At 46.8% G+C, this 16,911-nt stretch overlaps 1 protein-coding gene across 2 annotated transcripts in view; it reads left to right on the plus strand.

The window, feature by feature from the left end:
* Positions 1–4,924: 4,924 nt before the first annotated feature.
* GYG2 (glycogenin 2) overlaps positions 4,925–16,911 on the plus strand; it is a 42,529-nt gene continuing 30,542 nt past the window's right edge. For both annotated transcript variants that reach the window (XM_030572139.1, XM_030572149.1), the window contains exon 1: positions 4,925–5,251. In XM_030572139.1, coding sequence (XP_030427999.1) covers positions 5,245–5,251 — 7 coding nt within the window. In that variant the 5' untranslated portion in view covers positions 4,925–5,244. The remainder of the gene's footprint in view (positions 5,252–16,911) is intronic.

The raw sequence follows: 16,911 nt of genomic DNA on the forward strand, positions 1-16,911 counted from the left end.
AGAGACCATGATGGTTCATGAACCGAGTACACCAACCCGCTGATGCGACAAACATTGATAGCTTTACTGGCTTGTATTTGTCGCCTTTCGACATTTGCAGAGCACGCAGACGAATTCCAGTTCTAGTGACAATGTACCCATTTTGTCGACATTCAACAACCCAATTATTGAGATCTTTCTCTAGCTCAGGAAATGAAGCGCACCTCGTTGGACACTTTTTCTTACTTCTTGGCATGTCTTTCAGTGTTTTATTTTTTCGCCATTCTCTTACTTGCTTCTCATTGATACAGATTTCACAAGCAGCGGCGCAATTATTGTTTGCTTCTGCATATTCAACAACTTTAAGTTTGAACGCCGTGTGATAAGCAGACCTTTTTCTTTTGATTTCACCGTTGTTCATTTTAAATACCAGTATGAAAATAGATTATTATTGTAGTTATAGATTTTGTAGGACTTTATATAGGAATGTCACATGCTTTATCATTGTCAAATTATTATTATTCTTTGTTTATTTCAAAGCAGGCCTGTAGATAGCCTGTTATCCCCACAGACATGCCAGTTTCAATGTGATTAGAGATTCCATCGATTCTGCATGTTATATTTTCATATTGGCTCGAGACTTATGAGGTGCAATGGTAGAAATGCATGACGAGATCAAATTATACAGTAGCGGACTGACACCAGTGCTATAGTACTATCATTATTGTATTTTTCTGATTGGCTTGCAAGGCATAGCATTTTGTGAAATGCATGGGTCAAATGTCATGCAGATCTGCAGCAGTGCTCTTTTACTATTCCTTTCAAGCCAATCTAGTCCACTAACAAAGCCTTTTCAACTTTAAAAGACTTCAGTATTGACATCAATGAATGGGTCGGCAAACTTTGGCTCCTGGCCTGTCAGGGTAAGCATCTGGCGGGATGTTTTGTTTACTTGGAGCATCTGCAGGCATGAAGCCCTTCAGCTCTCCATTCCTGCAGACACTCCAGGTGAACAAAATGACAATGTATTAGATATTCAGTGATTCCATAGAGTTTAAAATCATCAAATTGGTGTACACTCATTTATAAGCTGACCCCCACTCTCCGATGTGTCATTTTTTTACCAAAAATATGCGGCTTATGAACGAGTATATACGGTATGTTGTGTTTTCAGTTACACATTAATGGTGGTAAGCCTGAAGATGTGCACTCTATGCTCATTTAGTAAGAGAAAGGAACAATTAATGAAGAAATGAGCATGAAATTTTGTTTCTAAAGGTGATGAAAAGGTCATTTGACAAGAAAGAGCTTTTTTCACAAAAACACACACACATGGGTGACCAAATGTCCCGATATTAGGGGCTTTGTCTTATATATGCAACTATACCCCTGTGCCTCCATCCCCCAAATTGTCCTGATTCTTTACACTTGCTCTCTGGTCACCCTAACACACACACACACACACTCTCTCTCTCTCCCCTGCCCCTCTCCAAAAAAACCCCTGAAAGATAGTTTATATCCACTGCAATCCTCTCAGTAAATGAGGAAAGGAATTATTAAGGGAAGGACATTTTAGTCATGTCAGTAGGTGTTCTGAGCCTGTAATTTTGTGTATTCCCTTAATTCACTTCATATCTGAAGATGTTTTGACAACACACAAAGCAAAGAACCTCTTTATAACTCTTTCACCTTTACATCACAGGTGAGGTAAATTCTCTTTACCTTGATTTTAAGGAGACAAGATATTCCTTGAAACGTGTCAGACCACCATGTTGATGGTTAAAGCTACTTGATACATGCTATGTCAGAGCACAGACACAGACTTAACCTGTTGAAGTATTAAGGGATTTCTGAAACAGGTGGTGCAACAGGTGAGCATCCAAATAATATATAACTCAGTGCATCTAGAAGGAAATTGTTATATCTTTCTCAGTTGTTTAGTATTAAAAAGATGTTTATTTCTGTTCTATCCAGTGTAAACTTTCAATAAATACTTCTTCTGTTTTATCTAAGATGAACTGGTGTTGGTTGTTATATTCTAGGAAACAATGATGGCTGATGCTTCTGAACAAAATAGATATGTAATGTTAAAGGAGGCAGGGAACTATTCATGACACTTCGTCTTTAAAGATATTGGGGAGAAAGAGAGAGCTGCAGTCTTTCTTAAGGAGTAGTGCCTTTGTATATCCTTAATTCACACAAGGACTAAACCAAGGGTCGGCAACCTATGGCACGCATGTTAAAGGTGGCACGCAAGCTGATTTTGGATGGCATACAGGGCAGGCTAAGTGCTCAGCCCACCGGCGCTCTGGAGTTCCCTCTGCTGGCCCCTTGCCAGCCGGGTCCCACTCAGCACCCGCTGCTGGCTTGGGGGAAGGAACCCCAGGCTGCAGTGGGCTGAGACCCCAGCTGGCAGGAGCCAGCAGCCGAAACCCCAGAGCAGCGGCGGTGGGCTGAGTCGCTCAGTCGCTGCTCTGGGGTTCTGGCTGTTGGTCCCTCGCCAGCCTGGGTCCCCGCGGCAGCCCCACTAACTTTGCTTCCGGTTGGAGTTCCACCACAGGCCCACTGCCAGACAGGGTCCAGGCTTCTGGCCCTGCTCAGCCCTACCATTCTCCAGCTCCACTCATCTCAGCTGCTGATCTGGGTTCCAGCGGTTAACAAGTGATCACTCAGAAGCTTGTGTGCAGCTTAAAGTATCAAAATACCTGCCAGACATTGGAAAAGCCAGCAAGGAAAAGCAAGCGCAAGGATCACACTAAACTGATAAGATCTACATTTTAATTTATTTTAAATAAAGCTTCTGAAACATTTTGAAAACCTTGTATACTTTACATATAACAGTAGTTTGGTTATATATTATAGACTTACAGAGAGACCATCTAAAAAATGTTAAAATGTATTACCGGCAGGCGAAGCCTAAAATAAGGGTGTATACATGAAGACTTGGCACACCACTGCTGAAAGGTTGCTGACCTCTGGACTAAACAGTGTTACGGGGTGAACTACTGTTACACCCTACTTTTCATTTGTTTACAGTTTAAAAAACCAACAAGATAAACACTTTCCTATTGAGTGGAAACGTCCCATGCTTATTTTCTCAACCAAAAGGTGGATTTTATTTTTGCAAGTTTAGGCATAATTGACTCAGCCACTTGAGTTGGCTGAGCAAGAAAAACAATGTTTAAAAAAAGTTCTCAGTGGTCTAATTGCATTTACATAGTGGATGGGTGTGTTTTTGTTTGTTTGTTTTGGCTGCTATTGCTATTGTTTGCTATTGGTTGGTGATGTTTTGTTTGTTTTTGGGTTTTGGCAGCTTTTAATTTATGAGAGTAGGAAAAGAAGACAGTCATGTGGTCAGATCACAGGACTCGGAGCTAAGAATACAGCCTAGCACTCCTGCCCCTGCCACTGACTTACCGCGTGACTTTTGGGTAAGCTTCTTTGCTTCACTTTTCCTATATGTGTAATGGGGATGATCAAAACTACCTTGCAGAGATATCGTGGGGCATAATTGAATGTTCTTTAAGCACTTTGAGATCCTTGGCTAAAACATGCTACGTACATTCACAATGTTACTGCGGCCAAATATTAGCTTGCATTTGACTGTAGGGGATATAATAGCTTCAGAGAACTCCAAAACCACAATTAAAGAGGAGTAATGCAGTGGTGAATCTCTGTCTTCTTGGTTATCACAAATTGAATTAGATTCCATGTGAGCCACCATGCTCTTTAAGGGTGGTTTTTTTTTTTTAAACCAAAACTGTATCACCTTATCCTAAGATGCACCCCCCCCAAAAAAAAACCTCTTATAAGGGGTGCATGTTGTGTACCCTTTCCTGGCTTTTCTTTTTGAGCATGCATGTGTGTGTGTCAGCCCATATGTGCAGATTCATGGGCAGATGATGTGAAGTACCTTCCCTGAAGCGCAAGCTGAGGAACATACTAGCAAAGCTGGCTTTTGTTCAACCTTCCTACTGCCTGAATTCTTAGCCAGTGTGGCCCCAAATAAGCTATAGCAGCCTCAGGGATGATGACTATGCTGCCTACAACCCTTCCCAAGTCACTCCACAGTCCAGAATAGCAACAGCAAAGGTCTCTGGCTATACTTGCTGCAGGTCACTCACCACCAGCTTTGCTCTGATGAGGTGCTGAGCAACTGGCATCACCTCTCAAAGGGAGCTAATGTGAGCTTGACAAATCCGGAAATTATTATTTGTATTGCAGCAGCACCAAGCAGCGTGGCCCAAGACGTATTGTGCTAGGCGCTGTACAGACACAGAACAAAGAGCTGGTCCCTGACCCAAAACACTTTCATTTAAGTCCCTGAACACGGCTTCAGGAACCTAATTTAAGGCATCCAGCTCTGGAAACGGCCGTTTGTCTTCTTTCTTGCCAGCTTATCTCTACAAATAACAACACTCTCCCCTCCCCAAACAACAATGTCGAGACTGGAGAGGGGATTTTATGGCTTCTCCTCCCCCCGTAACCCTTCGGCCCCTGGGTAGGAGACTGAGTGGGGCTGAGATTGTAAAGGTCTCAGTGAAACACACCAGCCAAATGCTCTGGAGGCAGATGACATGGCCACAGAATGGGCCCCCCAGCAGCGTGTGTGTGTGTGGGGTCCCTGGCGCACCGGCACGCGGAGCAGGAGGCGCGCAGCCCAGGGGGGCTAGCCGGAGGAGGGAGCACCGCTGGAGCGGGCGCACTCCGGCTGGCCCCGGGGCTGGCGCGCCAGAGGTTACCTGAGTGCGGCCGCGCGGCGCTGGGGGCGGAGGCAGCCCCGCTGCCCAGCAAATGGCTGCGCAAGGGCAGCTGGAGGACTCGCGCGGGGGGCAGCGCCCCCCCCCCCAAAGCATCTGCGCCGGACCGCGCGCGGGCTGCCTGCTGCGCCCGGGGCTTTGTCCGCGCGCGGGGGGTCCAAGGCGGGGCTGGGAGGCGGCGGCGGCGGCGCCAGGCGCGACCCCAGGCTGGCAGGGGGAGTGGCCCATTGCAAATGCAATCGGCCAGGGCGTGCTCGCAGGCACGCTAGAGCCTCCGGGTGGTCAGGCTTTGTCCCCTGCTAAGGACAGTGCTGCTGCGGGGGCTGAAGGGAGCGTGACTTTGTAATTCCCTTCCTGGGTCTCCAGCCGCAGGAAGGAGGCTAATTACCAGCTGGGGATTTGTCAACTCAGCCCAGGCCTGTTGGGAGCCGGGGAGACGGGCTGGAGTTGTTGCTGCCAGTGTCTGAACTTTACCCACCAATAGCCTACCCTTCTGGCTGAAAGGATGGCTGGTGAGTAGGCTTGCTTTCTCTCCCTCCCTGAGGATCTTGTTAGTTAACTAGGCTTCACTTGAGTTTTAAGCCCATTGTCTTGACTAGAGTACACCAGGTGTGGTAGAGCTTTGTAGGAGTAGGATTGATTTATTTTCCCCCTTTGGTTTTAGGATACATACGCGTTTTCCCAATGTTTTTCTCGATAAAGACTGTCATTTAGTGTATGCAGTATTTGTTCACAATAGAGTAATGCTATGTTGTAATTGGTAGGCCTGGATTAGGGTTTAAACCATCTGGCTGCTAGGAGCTAAACTCATTTATCTATTACATATGCAAATATAAAGTCCTTTACCTGGGTTATCATTGGAGATTTCAAAGGTTCATAGGGTTATGTTTGGTATAAAAGCATACTTACTGACTGTCTTGATCTGGGTGAAGAAAAGCTCTCTGTTTTATGCTGCTAATAGCAACACAGGTATTATTTATGAATAGCCTTCATTTTAAGAAGAGCCAAGTGGTAGTTTATTGTAATACAAGACATGGTTGGGTTTGATTTTTCTCCCTGCTTATTCCCACGATCATTGCCTAATTCGTACCAGGGCTTTGCCAGAGCTGAGCCCCAACACCTCTAGGTTTAGCAGTTCATCACCACCACCACTTCTGGGCTTGCTGCATAATTTATGAATGTAAAAAGATTGCTTGAGACCCAGCACCTCTTTCATTACAAATTTAAGCGCTGCCCAGGATTACTGTGGTATAGATGTTGTGGTGGAAAAGGTTCCTCACATGGTTTAAACCTGATTCCTCTAACCAATTAAGGAGTATCACTAAGGGCTTGTCTACATCAGAAAGTTGCAGCGCTGGTGAGGGAGTTACAGCGCTGCAACTTAGGAGGTGTACACATCTGCAGGCCACCACCAGCGCTGCAACTCCCTGTTTGCAGCGCTGGCCGTACTCCCGTTTTGTCTCGGGTGTAGAGGATCCAGCGCTGGTGATCCAGCGCTGGTAATCAAGTATAGACACTTACCAGCGCTTTTCTTGACCTCCGTGGAATAAGCAGGTATCCCAGCATACCTGAGGAAGCCTCTGGTAATCAAGCTGGTCTCCTTCCCCGGCTTGCTCTCGCGTTCCCCAAACCCCGAGCAAGCAGGTCTCCTTCCCTGAGGTTTGCTGGGTGGTTCCGGGAACGCGAGAGCAAACCGCGGCGAAGCTGGTCTCCTTTCCCGGTTTGCTCTCTCGTTCCCCGAACCCCCGAGCAAGCAGGTCTCCTTCCCTGCGGTTTGCAGGGTCGTTCGGGGAACGCGAGAGAAAACCGTGGCGAAGCTGGTCTCCTTTCCCGGTTTGCTCTCTCGTTCCCCGAACCCCCGAGCAAGCAGGTCTCCTTCCCTGCGGTTTGCAGGGTCGTTCGGGGAACGCGAGAGCAAACCGCGGCGAAGCTGGTCTCCTTCCCCGGTTTGCTCTCGCGTTCCCCGAACAAGCAGGTCTCCTTCCCTGCGGTTTGCAGGGTGGTTCGGGGAACGCGAGAGCAAACCGCAGCGAAGCTGGTCTCCTTTCCCGGTTTGCTCTCTCGTTCCCCGAACCCCCGAGCAAGCAGGTCTCCTTCCCTGCGGTTTGCAGGGTGGTTCGGGGAACGTGAGAGCAAACCGCGGCGAAGCTGGTCTCCTTTCCCGGTTTGCTCTCGCGTTCCCCGAACCCCCCTTGAAGCCGCCCAACAGCGCTGCAGTGTGGCCACATCTAACACCACTTGCAGCGCTGGTTGCTGTAAGTGTGGCCACTCTGCAGCGCTGGCCCTATACAGCTGTACTAATACAGCTGTAACAACCAGCGCTGCAAAATTTTAGATGTAGACATGGCCTGAGAGTTTTAAAGAGAATTCCACTCTGTTTTGGGCCACAAAGATAGTAGTGGTGGTGTGGGACTTTGTGTGTTGGGAATGATACATGGAAGGAATTGTGTGGAAGGAATCCATAAATTAGAAAATAAACCATTTTAGGCATCCTTATTTGTCAAGATGAATAGTTATACAGATGTCTTATTGAGTTGATTTTGGTTTGGGTAACATTGTGAACTGTGATTTGTGGGAAATCTAGTGATGCATTGCATGGGCTCTTCTTACCTCTCTCTCCAAAGTCAGAATTTCCAGCAGCTCTGTGGCCAAATGTAATAACTGATTGTTTTTAAAAAACAGAGATGTTAAAATCCTGGGATAAATATGGAGTGCAGTAGAATTATGGTTAACCAAGTGTCAAAACCATTTTCTCATGTTATTTATTTGGCTTTCACCATGATCATCGATCATATTAAAATCATGAGTTCTAGGCTGATAGTTATGTGATTAGACCATACCTTATGTCTCAGTTGAAAATAAATACAATTCAATAGAAGTTGAGATGCAATTACTACTGACTTCAAAAATTGCACACAGTATTCAAAGTGTATGCGCACCATGGGCTTGTATAGTAGAATTATGATATTTACTGTCTTTTATTGGTCCCTCTCCTTATGGTTTCTAACATTGTTAGCTTTTTTTTTTGACTGCTGCTGCATGTTGAATGGATGTTTTCAGAAACTACCCACAATGACTCTAAGATCTTTTTCTTGAGTGAGAACAGCTAATTTAAACCCCATCTTTTTGTATGTATGGTTAGGATTATTTTTTCCAATGTGCATTACTTTGCACTTACCAATGTGGTGGGCATCTTTGGTATCTCCCCCCCGCCATGGATGTTAAATTTAATTAATTAGGGTTGGTATAATGAGCGTTTCAACTATGCTCATCTCTTGGACTAGATTCTGTATTCCACTTACTCCTAAATCAGGAATAGCCTCTCTTCTTATGAGTTCCAGTACAAACTGCTCTATGAAGCAGTCATTTAAGGTGTTTAAAAATGTTATATCTGCACCCCTTCCTGAAGTGACACATACCCAGTAAATATTAGGATAGTTGAAATCCCCCATTACTATTGTGCTTTCTGCCTTTGTAGCCGTTCTAATCCCCCTGAGCATTTCACAGTCACCATTGCTATCCTGGTCAGGAGGTTGGTAGTATATTTATATTGCTAGACTCTTGCTGTTGAAGCGTGGAATTTCTATCCCTATAGAGATTCTATAGTACAGTTTGATTGATTTAAAATTTGTACCTTATTTGACTCTAGCTTTCTTTCACATGTAGTGCCACTCCCGAACCAGTGCAATCTATCATTCCTATATATTTTGTACCCTAGTATTACCATGTCCTATTGATTATCCTCATTTCCATGATGCCTATTATAGCAATATCCTCACTTAATGCTGGTTCACCTATGTTAGTATTTAGACTTCTAGCCTGTTTTTAGTGAGCACTTGTACATTTTTGTCAATATTTAGTTGCTTGCCCTCATGTGTTCTTTTTAAATGTGATTCTTTTATGTTTGACTTTCTGACTAGCTCCTACCTGTGCTTTACCAACTGCTTTGCTATCCCTTTATTAGGATATAGATTTTCTCCTTTAATAAATTCATCGCTAATGGATATATCCACCTGAACCATGTGCTCTTCCACACCTGTTACTTTCCCTCAGCTCTTAGTTTAAAAAGTTCTCTACAGTGTGGTTCCATTTTGGTTTAGGTGGATCCCATCCTTTCTGTATTGGCATCTCCCTTCCAAAAAGGTTCCTCAGTTCCTAGTAAACGTAAAACCGTCCTACTTACAACATTGTTTCAGCCACACATTGAGACCCTGCAGTTCTGCCTGTCTTCCTGGCCTTGCATGTAGAGCTGGAAGCAGTTCAGAGAATGCTATCATGGAGGTCCTGGACATTAATCTCCTATGTAGCAGCCTCTCTCCTACCTTTCTCTGTCACTGCTACCTTCATGTACCACCAGTTCCTTCCCAGCACTGCACATAAGTCTGTCTTAGGCCTTGCTACATTTGCAAGTTAGAGCACATTAAATCAGCCTTGGGTGCCCTAACTCTTGAAGTGTCCACACTGGCAAGGCATGTAGAGAACCCGGACTCCGTGGCTGGAGCGCCAATGGTAATCCACCTCCACGAGAAGCATAAAGCTTGCTGTGCCCCAGCTGGAGTGTTGCGGTGCCAGTTTCTGCTCGGCCTCCAGAAGTGTCCCACAATGCCTGTTCTACCCACTTTGGTCATCACTTTGAACTCTACTGCCCTTTCCTCAGGTGACCAACCATCAGACCCGCCCTTAAAATTCTCTAGGAATTTTGAAATTCTCCTTCCTGTTTGCTCAGCAAGGCATGTAGTGATCTCAGAGCATCTTTCCAGGTGACCATGTCTCCACACGACAGACAATCCCCAATATGGAGCAATGGCGAGGTGCTGGACCTCATCAGTGTTTGGGGGAAGGAAGCTGTCCACTCCTAGCTGTGCTCCAGCCTTAGGAATTGATACCTATGGGCAGATAACAAGGGCCATGATAGAAAGGGGCCATGACCAGGACACATTGCAGTGCAGGATTAAAGGGAAGGAGCTGTGGAATGCCTACCACAGAGCGCAGGAGGCAAACCGCTGCTCCGGTGCTGCCCCCAAGACCTGTTTCTACAAAGAGCTGGAAGCAATACTTGGGGGTGACCCCACCTCCACTCCAAAGAGTACCATGGACACTTCAGAGGCTGTAGCAGCCCAGCGTTCAACAAGGCAGGAGGAGGAAAGCGGGAGCGAGGGTGCCGAGGAGGATAGGGGCCCAGAGCCAGAGAATGGCCCGGTTTTCCTAGATGCATGCAGCCAGGAGCTGTTTTCAAGCCAGGAGGAAGGTAGCCAGTTGCAACAGATGGTGTTTTGGAAGAACAAACAGCAGAGGAGGTGTCCGGTAAGTGACTTTTATTTTGGGAAGGTAGTTGTTCGGTGCGGGCTCTTGGGGCAAGGAGGGTGCAGAAAGAAGGGTTAGGGCTGCGTGCATGCCTTGATGTAGAATAGGGCATCAATTTGCTCTCTCACATTGCAGTAATCAGCCTCAGTGATCTCATCAAAGGTCTCATGCAGAAGCTGGGCAATCTGCTTGCGCAGGTTCCTTGGCAGAGCTACTGTGCTCCTTGTCCCAGTAAGGCTAACATGTCTGCGCCACTGTGCTGTGAAGGGTGGGGGGACCATTGCTGCACACAGGCAAGCGGCATAAGGGCCAGAGCAGAAGCTGCATTGTTGCAGAAGACCCTCCCTTGCTTCCCAGATCACCCTCAGCAGTGAGATATCTTCCAGGACGAACTCATTCTGTGGAAAATGCAGGGACATTGTTCAGTGTAAGGGCCCCCTGCAGCTGTTGGCTGTCCCCTGTCTGTTACAGCTGTCCCCCTGCTGCATTCCTTTTTCCCCTCTCCTTTCTGTTTGTCCTGTGTGGCCACCCCTCCCGGCCATTGTGCTATCTAAAGTCACAGCCCTATTCATAGGAATGGCTTGTACAGACTAACTGGACCCATTGCTCTGCCTAGGGAGGGGGCTTCTTCTTTGTTTGGCTCCTTTGTTCAGACCCGGGCTCGGTGTGGGGGGCGCTGCCCAGAAATGCAAGACCTGAAGTGGCCAACTAATTAAGCATATGAGTCATACCTGTGGCTCAGAACATGCCCAGGCATGCCTATGCTTACCTGCAGCCTTTCCCTGCCTTCTCTCCTCCCCTGTATCAAGAGGAGCCAATCAAAAGTACTGGTGGGAAACTGCCTGAGTTTGCCTTTAAAGCTGGACATTTTCTGATCAGACCTCGGAGAAGGTCCTTGCTTTGCCACCTGGTCTGATCAGCTAGAGGTCTTTGGGGGGCCCTCTCCCCGCTCTCGTTTGTTTTTGAGCGTACCCCCATTTTTAAACTACCCTCCCACGAACAATGAATTTGTTCCTGGAGATCTCCTGATTATTGTAAGCGAATCGAGTCCTCTCTCCATCCTCCGATGCTACTGCTGTTCCTGCCTCTGTGCTTGCTGCTGTCCTGGGGATTGGTAAGAACTCCCTCTTGCAGACTCCCCCTGTCCTAGCTGCTGGCCTTGTTTCCCCAGCAGACAGACCCAAGCTAACTCCTTGGTCTGTATCTGTAATCTGTTTCTTGTTCCGCAGTGCCTTTGCTGCTAAAAATAAGCCTGTGCCGCTGCTAAGCTGTGCCCTCCTGGACTGTATCCTGGGCCGCCGGCTTGCAGCCGCCCCACTGTAGCCACCCCCGTCCCGGGGGCTGTACCCTGGGCACACACCACTCTGCCCTCTGGAACTGCTCCCCCTCCCGATCAAAGAATCGGCATAGTGTAAGGTTCACCTATTAGAATCAGGTTCTTAGTCTAGATAAATTGTAATTTCATTTTGCATAGCTGTGGTTAAATTAGGTTTAAAGAATTGTTTGTATTGTGCTCTGTAAGTTAGGTTTAAAAAAGAATTGTTGCATTGTGTTCTGTTACTTGCTGATTTGTGTAGTCTTGGTTAAGTTAGATCATAAATAAGATTTCGCTGTGTTCTGTATAATTGTGGTTGTCTGTCTTCCCGCTGCGCTAACCCCCCACCCCAGCTTGCCCATGTCTCCCCCTGAGCTCCCCAGTCACTCGTTGCAGTCTCTCTGCTGTTTAAACTTGCAGCCTGTCTGCTCTCTGTGTCTCCCTGAGTTTAAATCTCCCTCCGCAGCGCCTCTGCTCCTACTGCTGCCAAACCTCAATTGTATTACTGAAGTCTAGCATAAAACCCCATTGGTTACCCTTTCTCTCTCTGACACACCTCACATTTTACATTTACACCACTGTGACACATTTTTACCTAGAGTTGTTGATTATTTAACACATTTTACCCATAACTGTTAGTTGGTTATATGCTGCTGTGACACATCCTTTACATAGAAATTGTTAGCTATCTGTTACATTTATACTTCAGTGTTAATTGGTTACCAACTGTATTGTACCCCACTGTATTGTACCCCACTATTGAAACCCCCTATACTATTTACTAAAAGAAACCCCTCCCCAATTGTCTACCTTAACAAACCCCATACTCCTCACTATTGAATTTTCCCTGTTTTTGCATTTTCTTAATAAAGTTTATTTTGCACCCCACCAGTGCAGTAGTTGTCCCCCAAGATCCCCTACCTGCTGGCAGGGTCATCCCCAACGCACAGAAACCCAGAGGACTGTATGGCCTTGAAACAGTCAGTTCCCCTTGCCCCTGTGCTTACTCACCATTTTGGGGTTCCTGTGGGTTATGTGCACTTGCTTTGGGACAGACGCTTTCTGCTGTTATGTACACTGTACCTGTTTAAAAGTTCGGCCGAATCATTGCTCTCTCTAGTGTGAACAATGATGCCTCTGTTAAGTGTTGCATTTGGGCTTTACAGATGCAACCTTGAGATCCCAGCCATCCATGTTATCAGTGGCCGAAAGACTGCAAAGAATCAGGAAGCGTCCACGAAGAAGCAAGGAGGACCTGCTTCATGAAGTCAATCCCTTACTGAAAATCAAAAAGTACAGGAGTGGCAAGAGACTGAAAGGCGGGTCCACCAGCAGAATGTGGATTGCTGGCACCAAAGCATGCAGTGGCTCCTAAGCATTATGGAGCGCCAAGTGGACTCGATGCAAGCACTCATAGCACTGCAGGTGGAGCAGATCCGTGCCCTCCCCCTCCTCAACCCTTGTTCCAAAACTCTTTCCCTTGTGCTCCCCATGTCACTGCCAACCCACTTCCCCCAACATCCAGTTTCTTATCACCGCAAGCTGCCTCCAACACCTGTAACTTTACCAGCTAGCCCTGCAAACTACAACCCTTACCCACTGCACTCAACCCCCATCACCATGCATTTTAGCCAGCCTTAAGTGCAGCACTCATTGCATGGCACTCCAGATAGGAAGCTGAATATGATAGCAGGACATATGCAAATCTTTGATTGTCCCATTCCCCACCCCGTGCCCTCCCCTCCTCCCACACAGCACAGATGTGTCTTGCCCTTTCAGTTTCCCCAGCAGTTGTTTCTTTTCAATAAATGGAAAGCAACAGGCACTGCAAGTCAGTGCATCATACATAGCAAACACAGATGCTTAGTAGCACTGGAACTGCTGCACTTCCCTCCTGTGTAGGGCACCAAACATTACTGGTGGCTTTCAGCATCAAATTGCTCCCTCAAGGCATCCCTAATCCATACAGCCCCGCGTTGGGCCCCTCTAATAGCCCTGGTCTCTGGCTGTTCAGATTCAGCTTCCAGGTGTTGAACCTCTGTGGTACATGCCTGAGTGAAGCCTTCACCCTTCTCTTCACAAATGTTATGGGGGAAACAGCACGTGACTGTAACCATGGGGATGTTGTCATCGGCCAGGTCCAGCTTCTCATACAGACAGCGCCAGCGGCCCTTTAAATGGGCAAAAGCACATTCAGGAGTTATTCTGCACCAACTCAGTCTGTTGTTGAACTGCTCCTTGCTGCAAGCCTCCCTATGTAGGGTTTCATGAGCCATGGCATTAAAGGGTAAGTAGGGTCTCCAAGGGTCACAATGGGCATTTCGACTTCCCCTATGGTGATCTTCTAGGAAGAAGGTCCTGGGTTGCAGCTTCCTGAACAGGCCTGTGTTCCGAAAGATGCATTCGTCATGCACCTTTCCGGACCAGCCTCCCTTAATGTCCATGAAATGCCAGCTGTGATTCACAGGAACCTGAAGAACCATTGAGAAATACCCCTTCCGATTTATGTACTCGGAGGCTAGATGGTCTGGTGCCAGAATTGGAATATGCGACCCATCTGCAGTTAGGGAAACTCATTTGTGCAAAGCCAGCCACAATGTCACGCGTGTTGCCCAGAGTCACAATTCTTCTGAGCAGGATACAATTAATGGCCCTGCAAACATGCATCAACATGATTCCAACGGTTGGCTTTCCCACTCCAAACTGGTTAGTGACCGATCGGTAGCTGTCTGGAGTTTCCAGCTTCCAGATTGCTCTAGCCATGTGCTTCTCCATCGGCAGGGCAGCTCTCAATATCATGTCATTGCGCCGCAGGATGTGGGCGAGCTCAGCACTCAGTCCCATGGAAGTGGCTTTCCTCATCCAAAAGTTCTGCAGTCACTGCTCATCATCCCAGACTTGCATGACAGTGTGATCCCACCACTCAGTGCTTGTTTCCTGAGCCTAAAAGCGGCGTTCCACTGTGGCGAGCATGTCCATGAATGTCACAAGCAATCTCGTGTCATGCGTTATGTGAGTCAACATCTTTGTCGGACGTCTCACCGTCACTTTGTAGCTTAAGGAGGAACTCGACTGCAATTCGTTATGTGCTGGAGAGAGCCATCAGCATATTCCTTGCAAGTTCAGGAGCCATTCCTGCAGACCGAAAGGGAAGACAGAGCGTGCAGTACAAAAAACGTTGAAAGAGGGCTCCAAATATGGACAGAAGCACAGGGATTGCTGGGATGCAAAGTGATGCATCATAGAGCATTGGGACAGGACCCAGGATAGCCCAGACCCCGTACCCACTTCCCACAAGCCACAGCGCCAGAATGAGAAGAGGTGCTCTGTGGGATAGCTGCCCATAATGCACCGCTCCCAATGCCATTGCAAGTGCCACAAATGTGGCACGCCACTGCGCTTGCAGCTAACAGTGTGAACACACGGCAGCGCTTTCCCTGCTGTGGTCTCTGAGGGCCGGTTTAACTCCTGGTGCTCTTCATCTGCAAATGTAGCCATGCCCTTAGATGACTCATGAGATCTGCAAGCTTTGCACCCAGCAGGCAATTTACAAGTTCTCCCGATCATCACAGACCCAGCTATAGGTTTCTAATAATCAAATCCCCCATTATTATTACCTGGCTCTTCCTAGTAACTGGGGTTGCCTCCCCAGGAGGGGTAACCTCAGTGTGAGCGAATATCATCTGGAAGCAGGGTCCCAATTATGGGATTGTCTCTCCATTCCAACTTGATGTTCTTCTTTCCTGAGACTTTCATCCTTTATTGTATCCCTGAAAGTATCCACTATGTACATCTGTGTACCTTATCTCCTCCAGTTCAGACACTCTGGATTTGAGACCCTGTAATGTCTCCCTGAAGGCCATGAATTGCTTGTGCCATATGCACACTTGTACCACCTGCCCACAAGGAGGTAACCATACATGCTGCATTCAGTACAGTAAATGGGATAGCACCCACTCTGCTACTGGATTTCTGCCTGCGTTATTTTTACTATTGTAGGAGTCTTGCCCCCCTCCCACCCTTTGGATATTGGTCTAGGTTTAGAGTATGCTTGTTAGGTGTAACTGTCTCTCACACACTTCCTCTAAACTCCCTCGCTAAACTCCTCTGTTTGTTAGTTCCTAGCTGGGATTTTAAATCCCTGTTCTCCCTGAGTTAGCCCTGCCCCCTTGTTTAGGGATCAGTAGATAGCAGGCTAGAGCCCTCTTAGAAAGCTCTCTGCCAAGCCTGAAAGGCTGCTTGGCTTGGCCCACGGCCCACCCCCCAACAGAGCAACTATAATCTGTTATAACACCAAGGGTCACATAATAGTCACTCCTTCGCAAACCACCTGTTTCCTGCTCGCTAACTCCTTCTATTAAGGACTCCAAATTGCCACCTGTCAGTTGACTACTAGGCCTGGCCTCTTTGGTGACTGCAGCCTTGTCATGTCCAGCTCTCTGATGCTCTGCTTTGACACCTGACAAAGATATTTGTGCAGCTGTATATTTAACCTGCTGTAAAAGAAGTAGTAAAGCACTGCTGCTGAGATTCTAAAGCTATGGTTCAGCTGACACTTCTATTCCAAATCCTTTGGCTATATCTAAAGTTATATTCATCTAGGCCAGTGAAACAGAGCAGTGATACTGATTGTATGAAATGGTTTGTAACATTATTTGTCCTTGCAATAGTCCAGTGTATCCTCACAACAACACACTTTTTGGGAGAGGGTGAAGAGGGGAGTGAAGAGTCCTGGGGGAAAGTAACATTTTGGCATAGCCATATAATTTGTATAGTTGTACCATTTTATCTGGGATCCTGAAATGACCATAATGCCTACCTCTGCAGTTGGGAGCAAGCACTTTTAGATAACTTCTAAATTCTTAGCTCCCATGTAGTGAAAAGTTCTGGAAGATGAAAGGTGTTCTAAAGAGTTAGGTACGATGAGATGAGATCATTAGTAATTATTTGTATTGCAGTAGCATTTAGGAACCCCAGTTATAGGTCAGGGCCCGACTGTACTAGGCACTATACAAACATCAAGGTTCCTGCCCTACTGCCTACGTATAAGACAAGAGACCAACAGGTAGGTATAGCAAGCAAGTGATGAAGTGCAAAGTAACAGGGAGACAATACTGGTCAGCATGAAAAGCAGTAGTACAGTGCACAAGGTGTTTAAATACTGTCCAGTTTCCAACAGGTAGGTATAGCAAGCAAGTGATGAAGTGCAAAGTAACAGGGAGACAATACTGGTCAGCATGAAAAGCAGTAGTACAGTGCACAAGGTGTTTAAATACTGTCCAGTTTTTGTAGGCATTGCAGCAGGGTTTCTCAGGCCTATTCATTATTGCTTCCATTGTGAACTACACCCCTGAGGAAGCACTGCTACCTCTTTATGTTGGTTTTATCTGAGAAGGGATGATGTAGGAGGCTGAGTGGTTGCTGATCCCCAGAAGAGGTTGTAGCAGAAGTTACAAGGAAACTAAATAACCTCTAGATTGCAATGAATGGGCTAAATGGATAGAACGCTACTAAGAACATTGATCTAGGGAAATTCAGGATGAGTAATTTGAC

Source organism: Gopherus evgoodei, chromosome 1 (genome assembly GCF_007399415.2).
Source record: "Gopherus evgoodei ecotype Sinaloan lineage chromosome 1, rGopEvg1_v1.p, whole genome shotgun sequence".
Classification (NCBI taxonomy): Eukaryota; Metazoa; Chordata; order Testudines; family Testudinidae; genus Gopherus; species Gopherus evgoodei.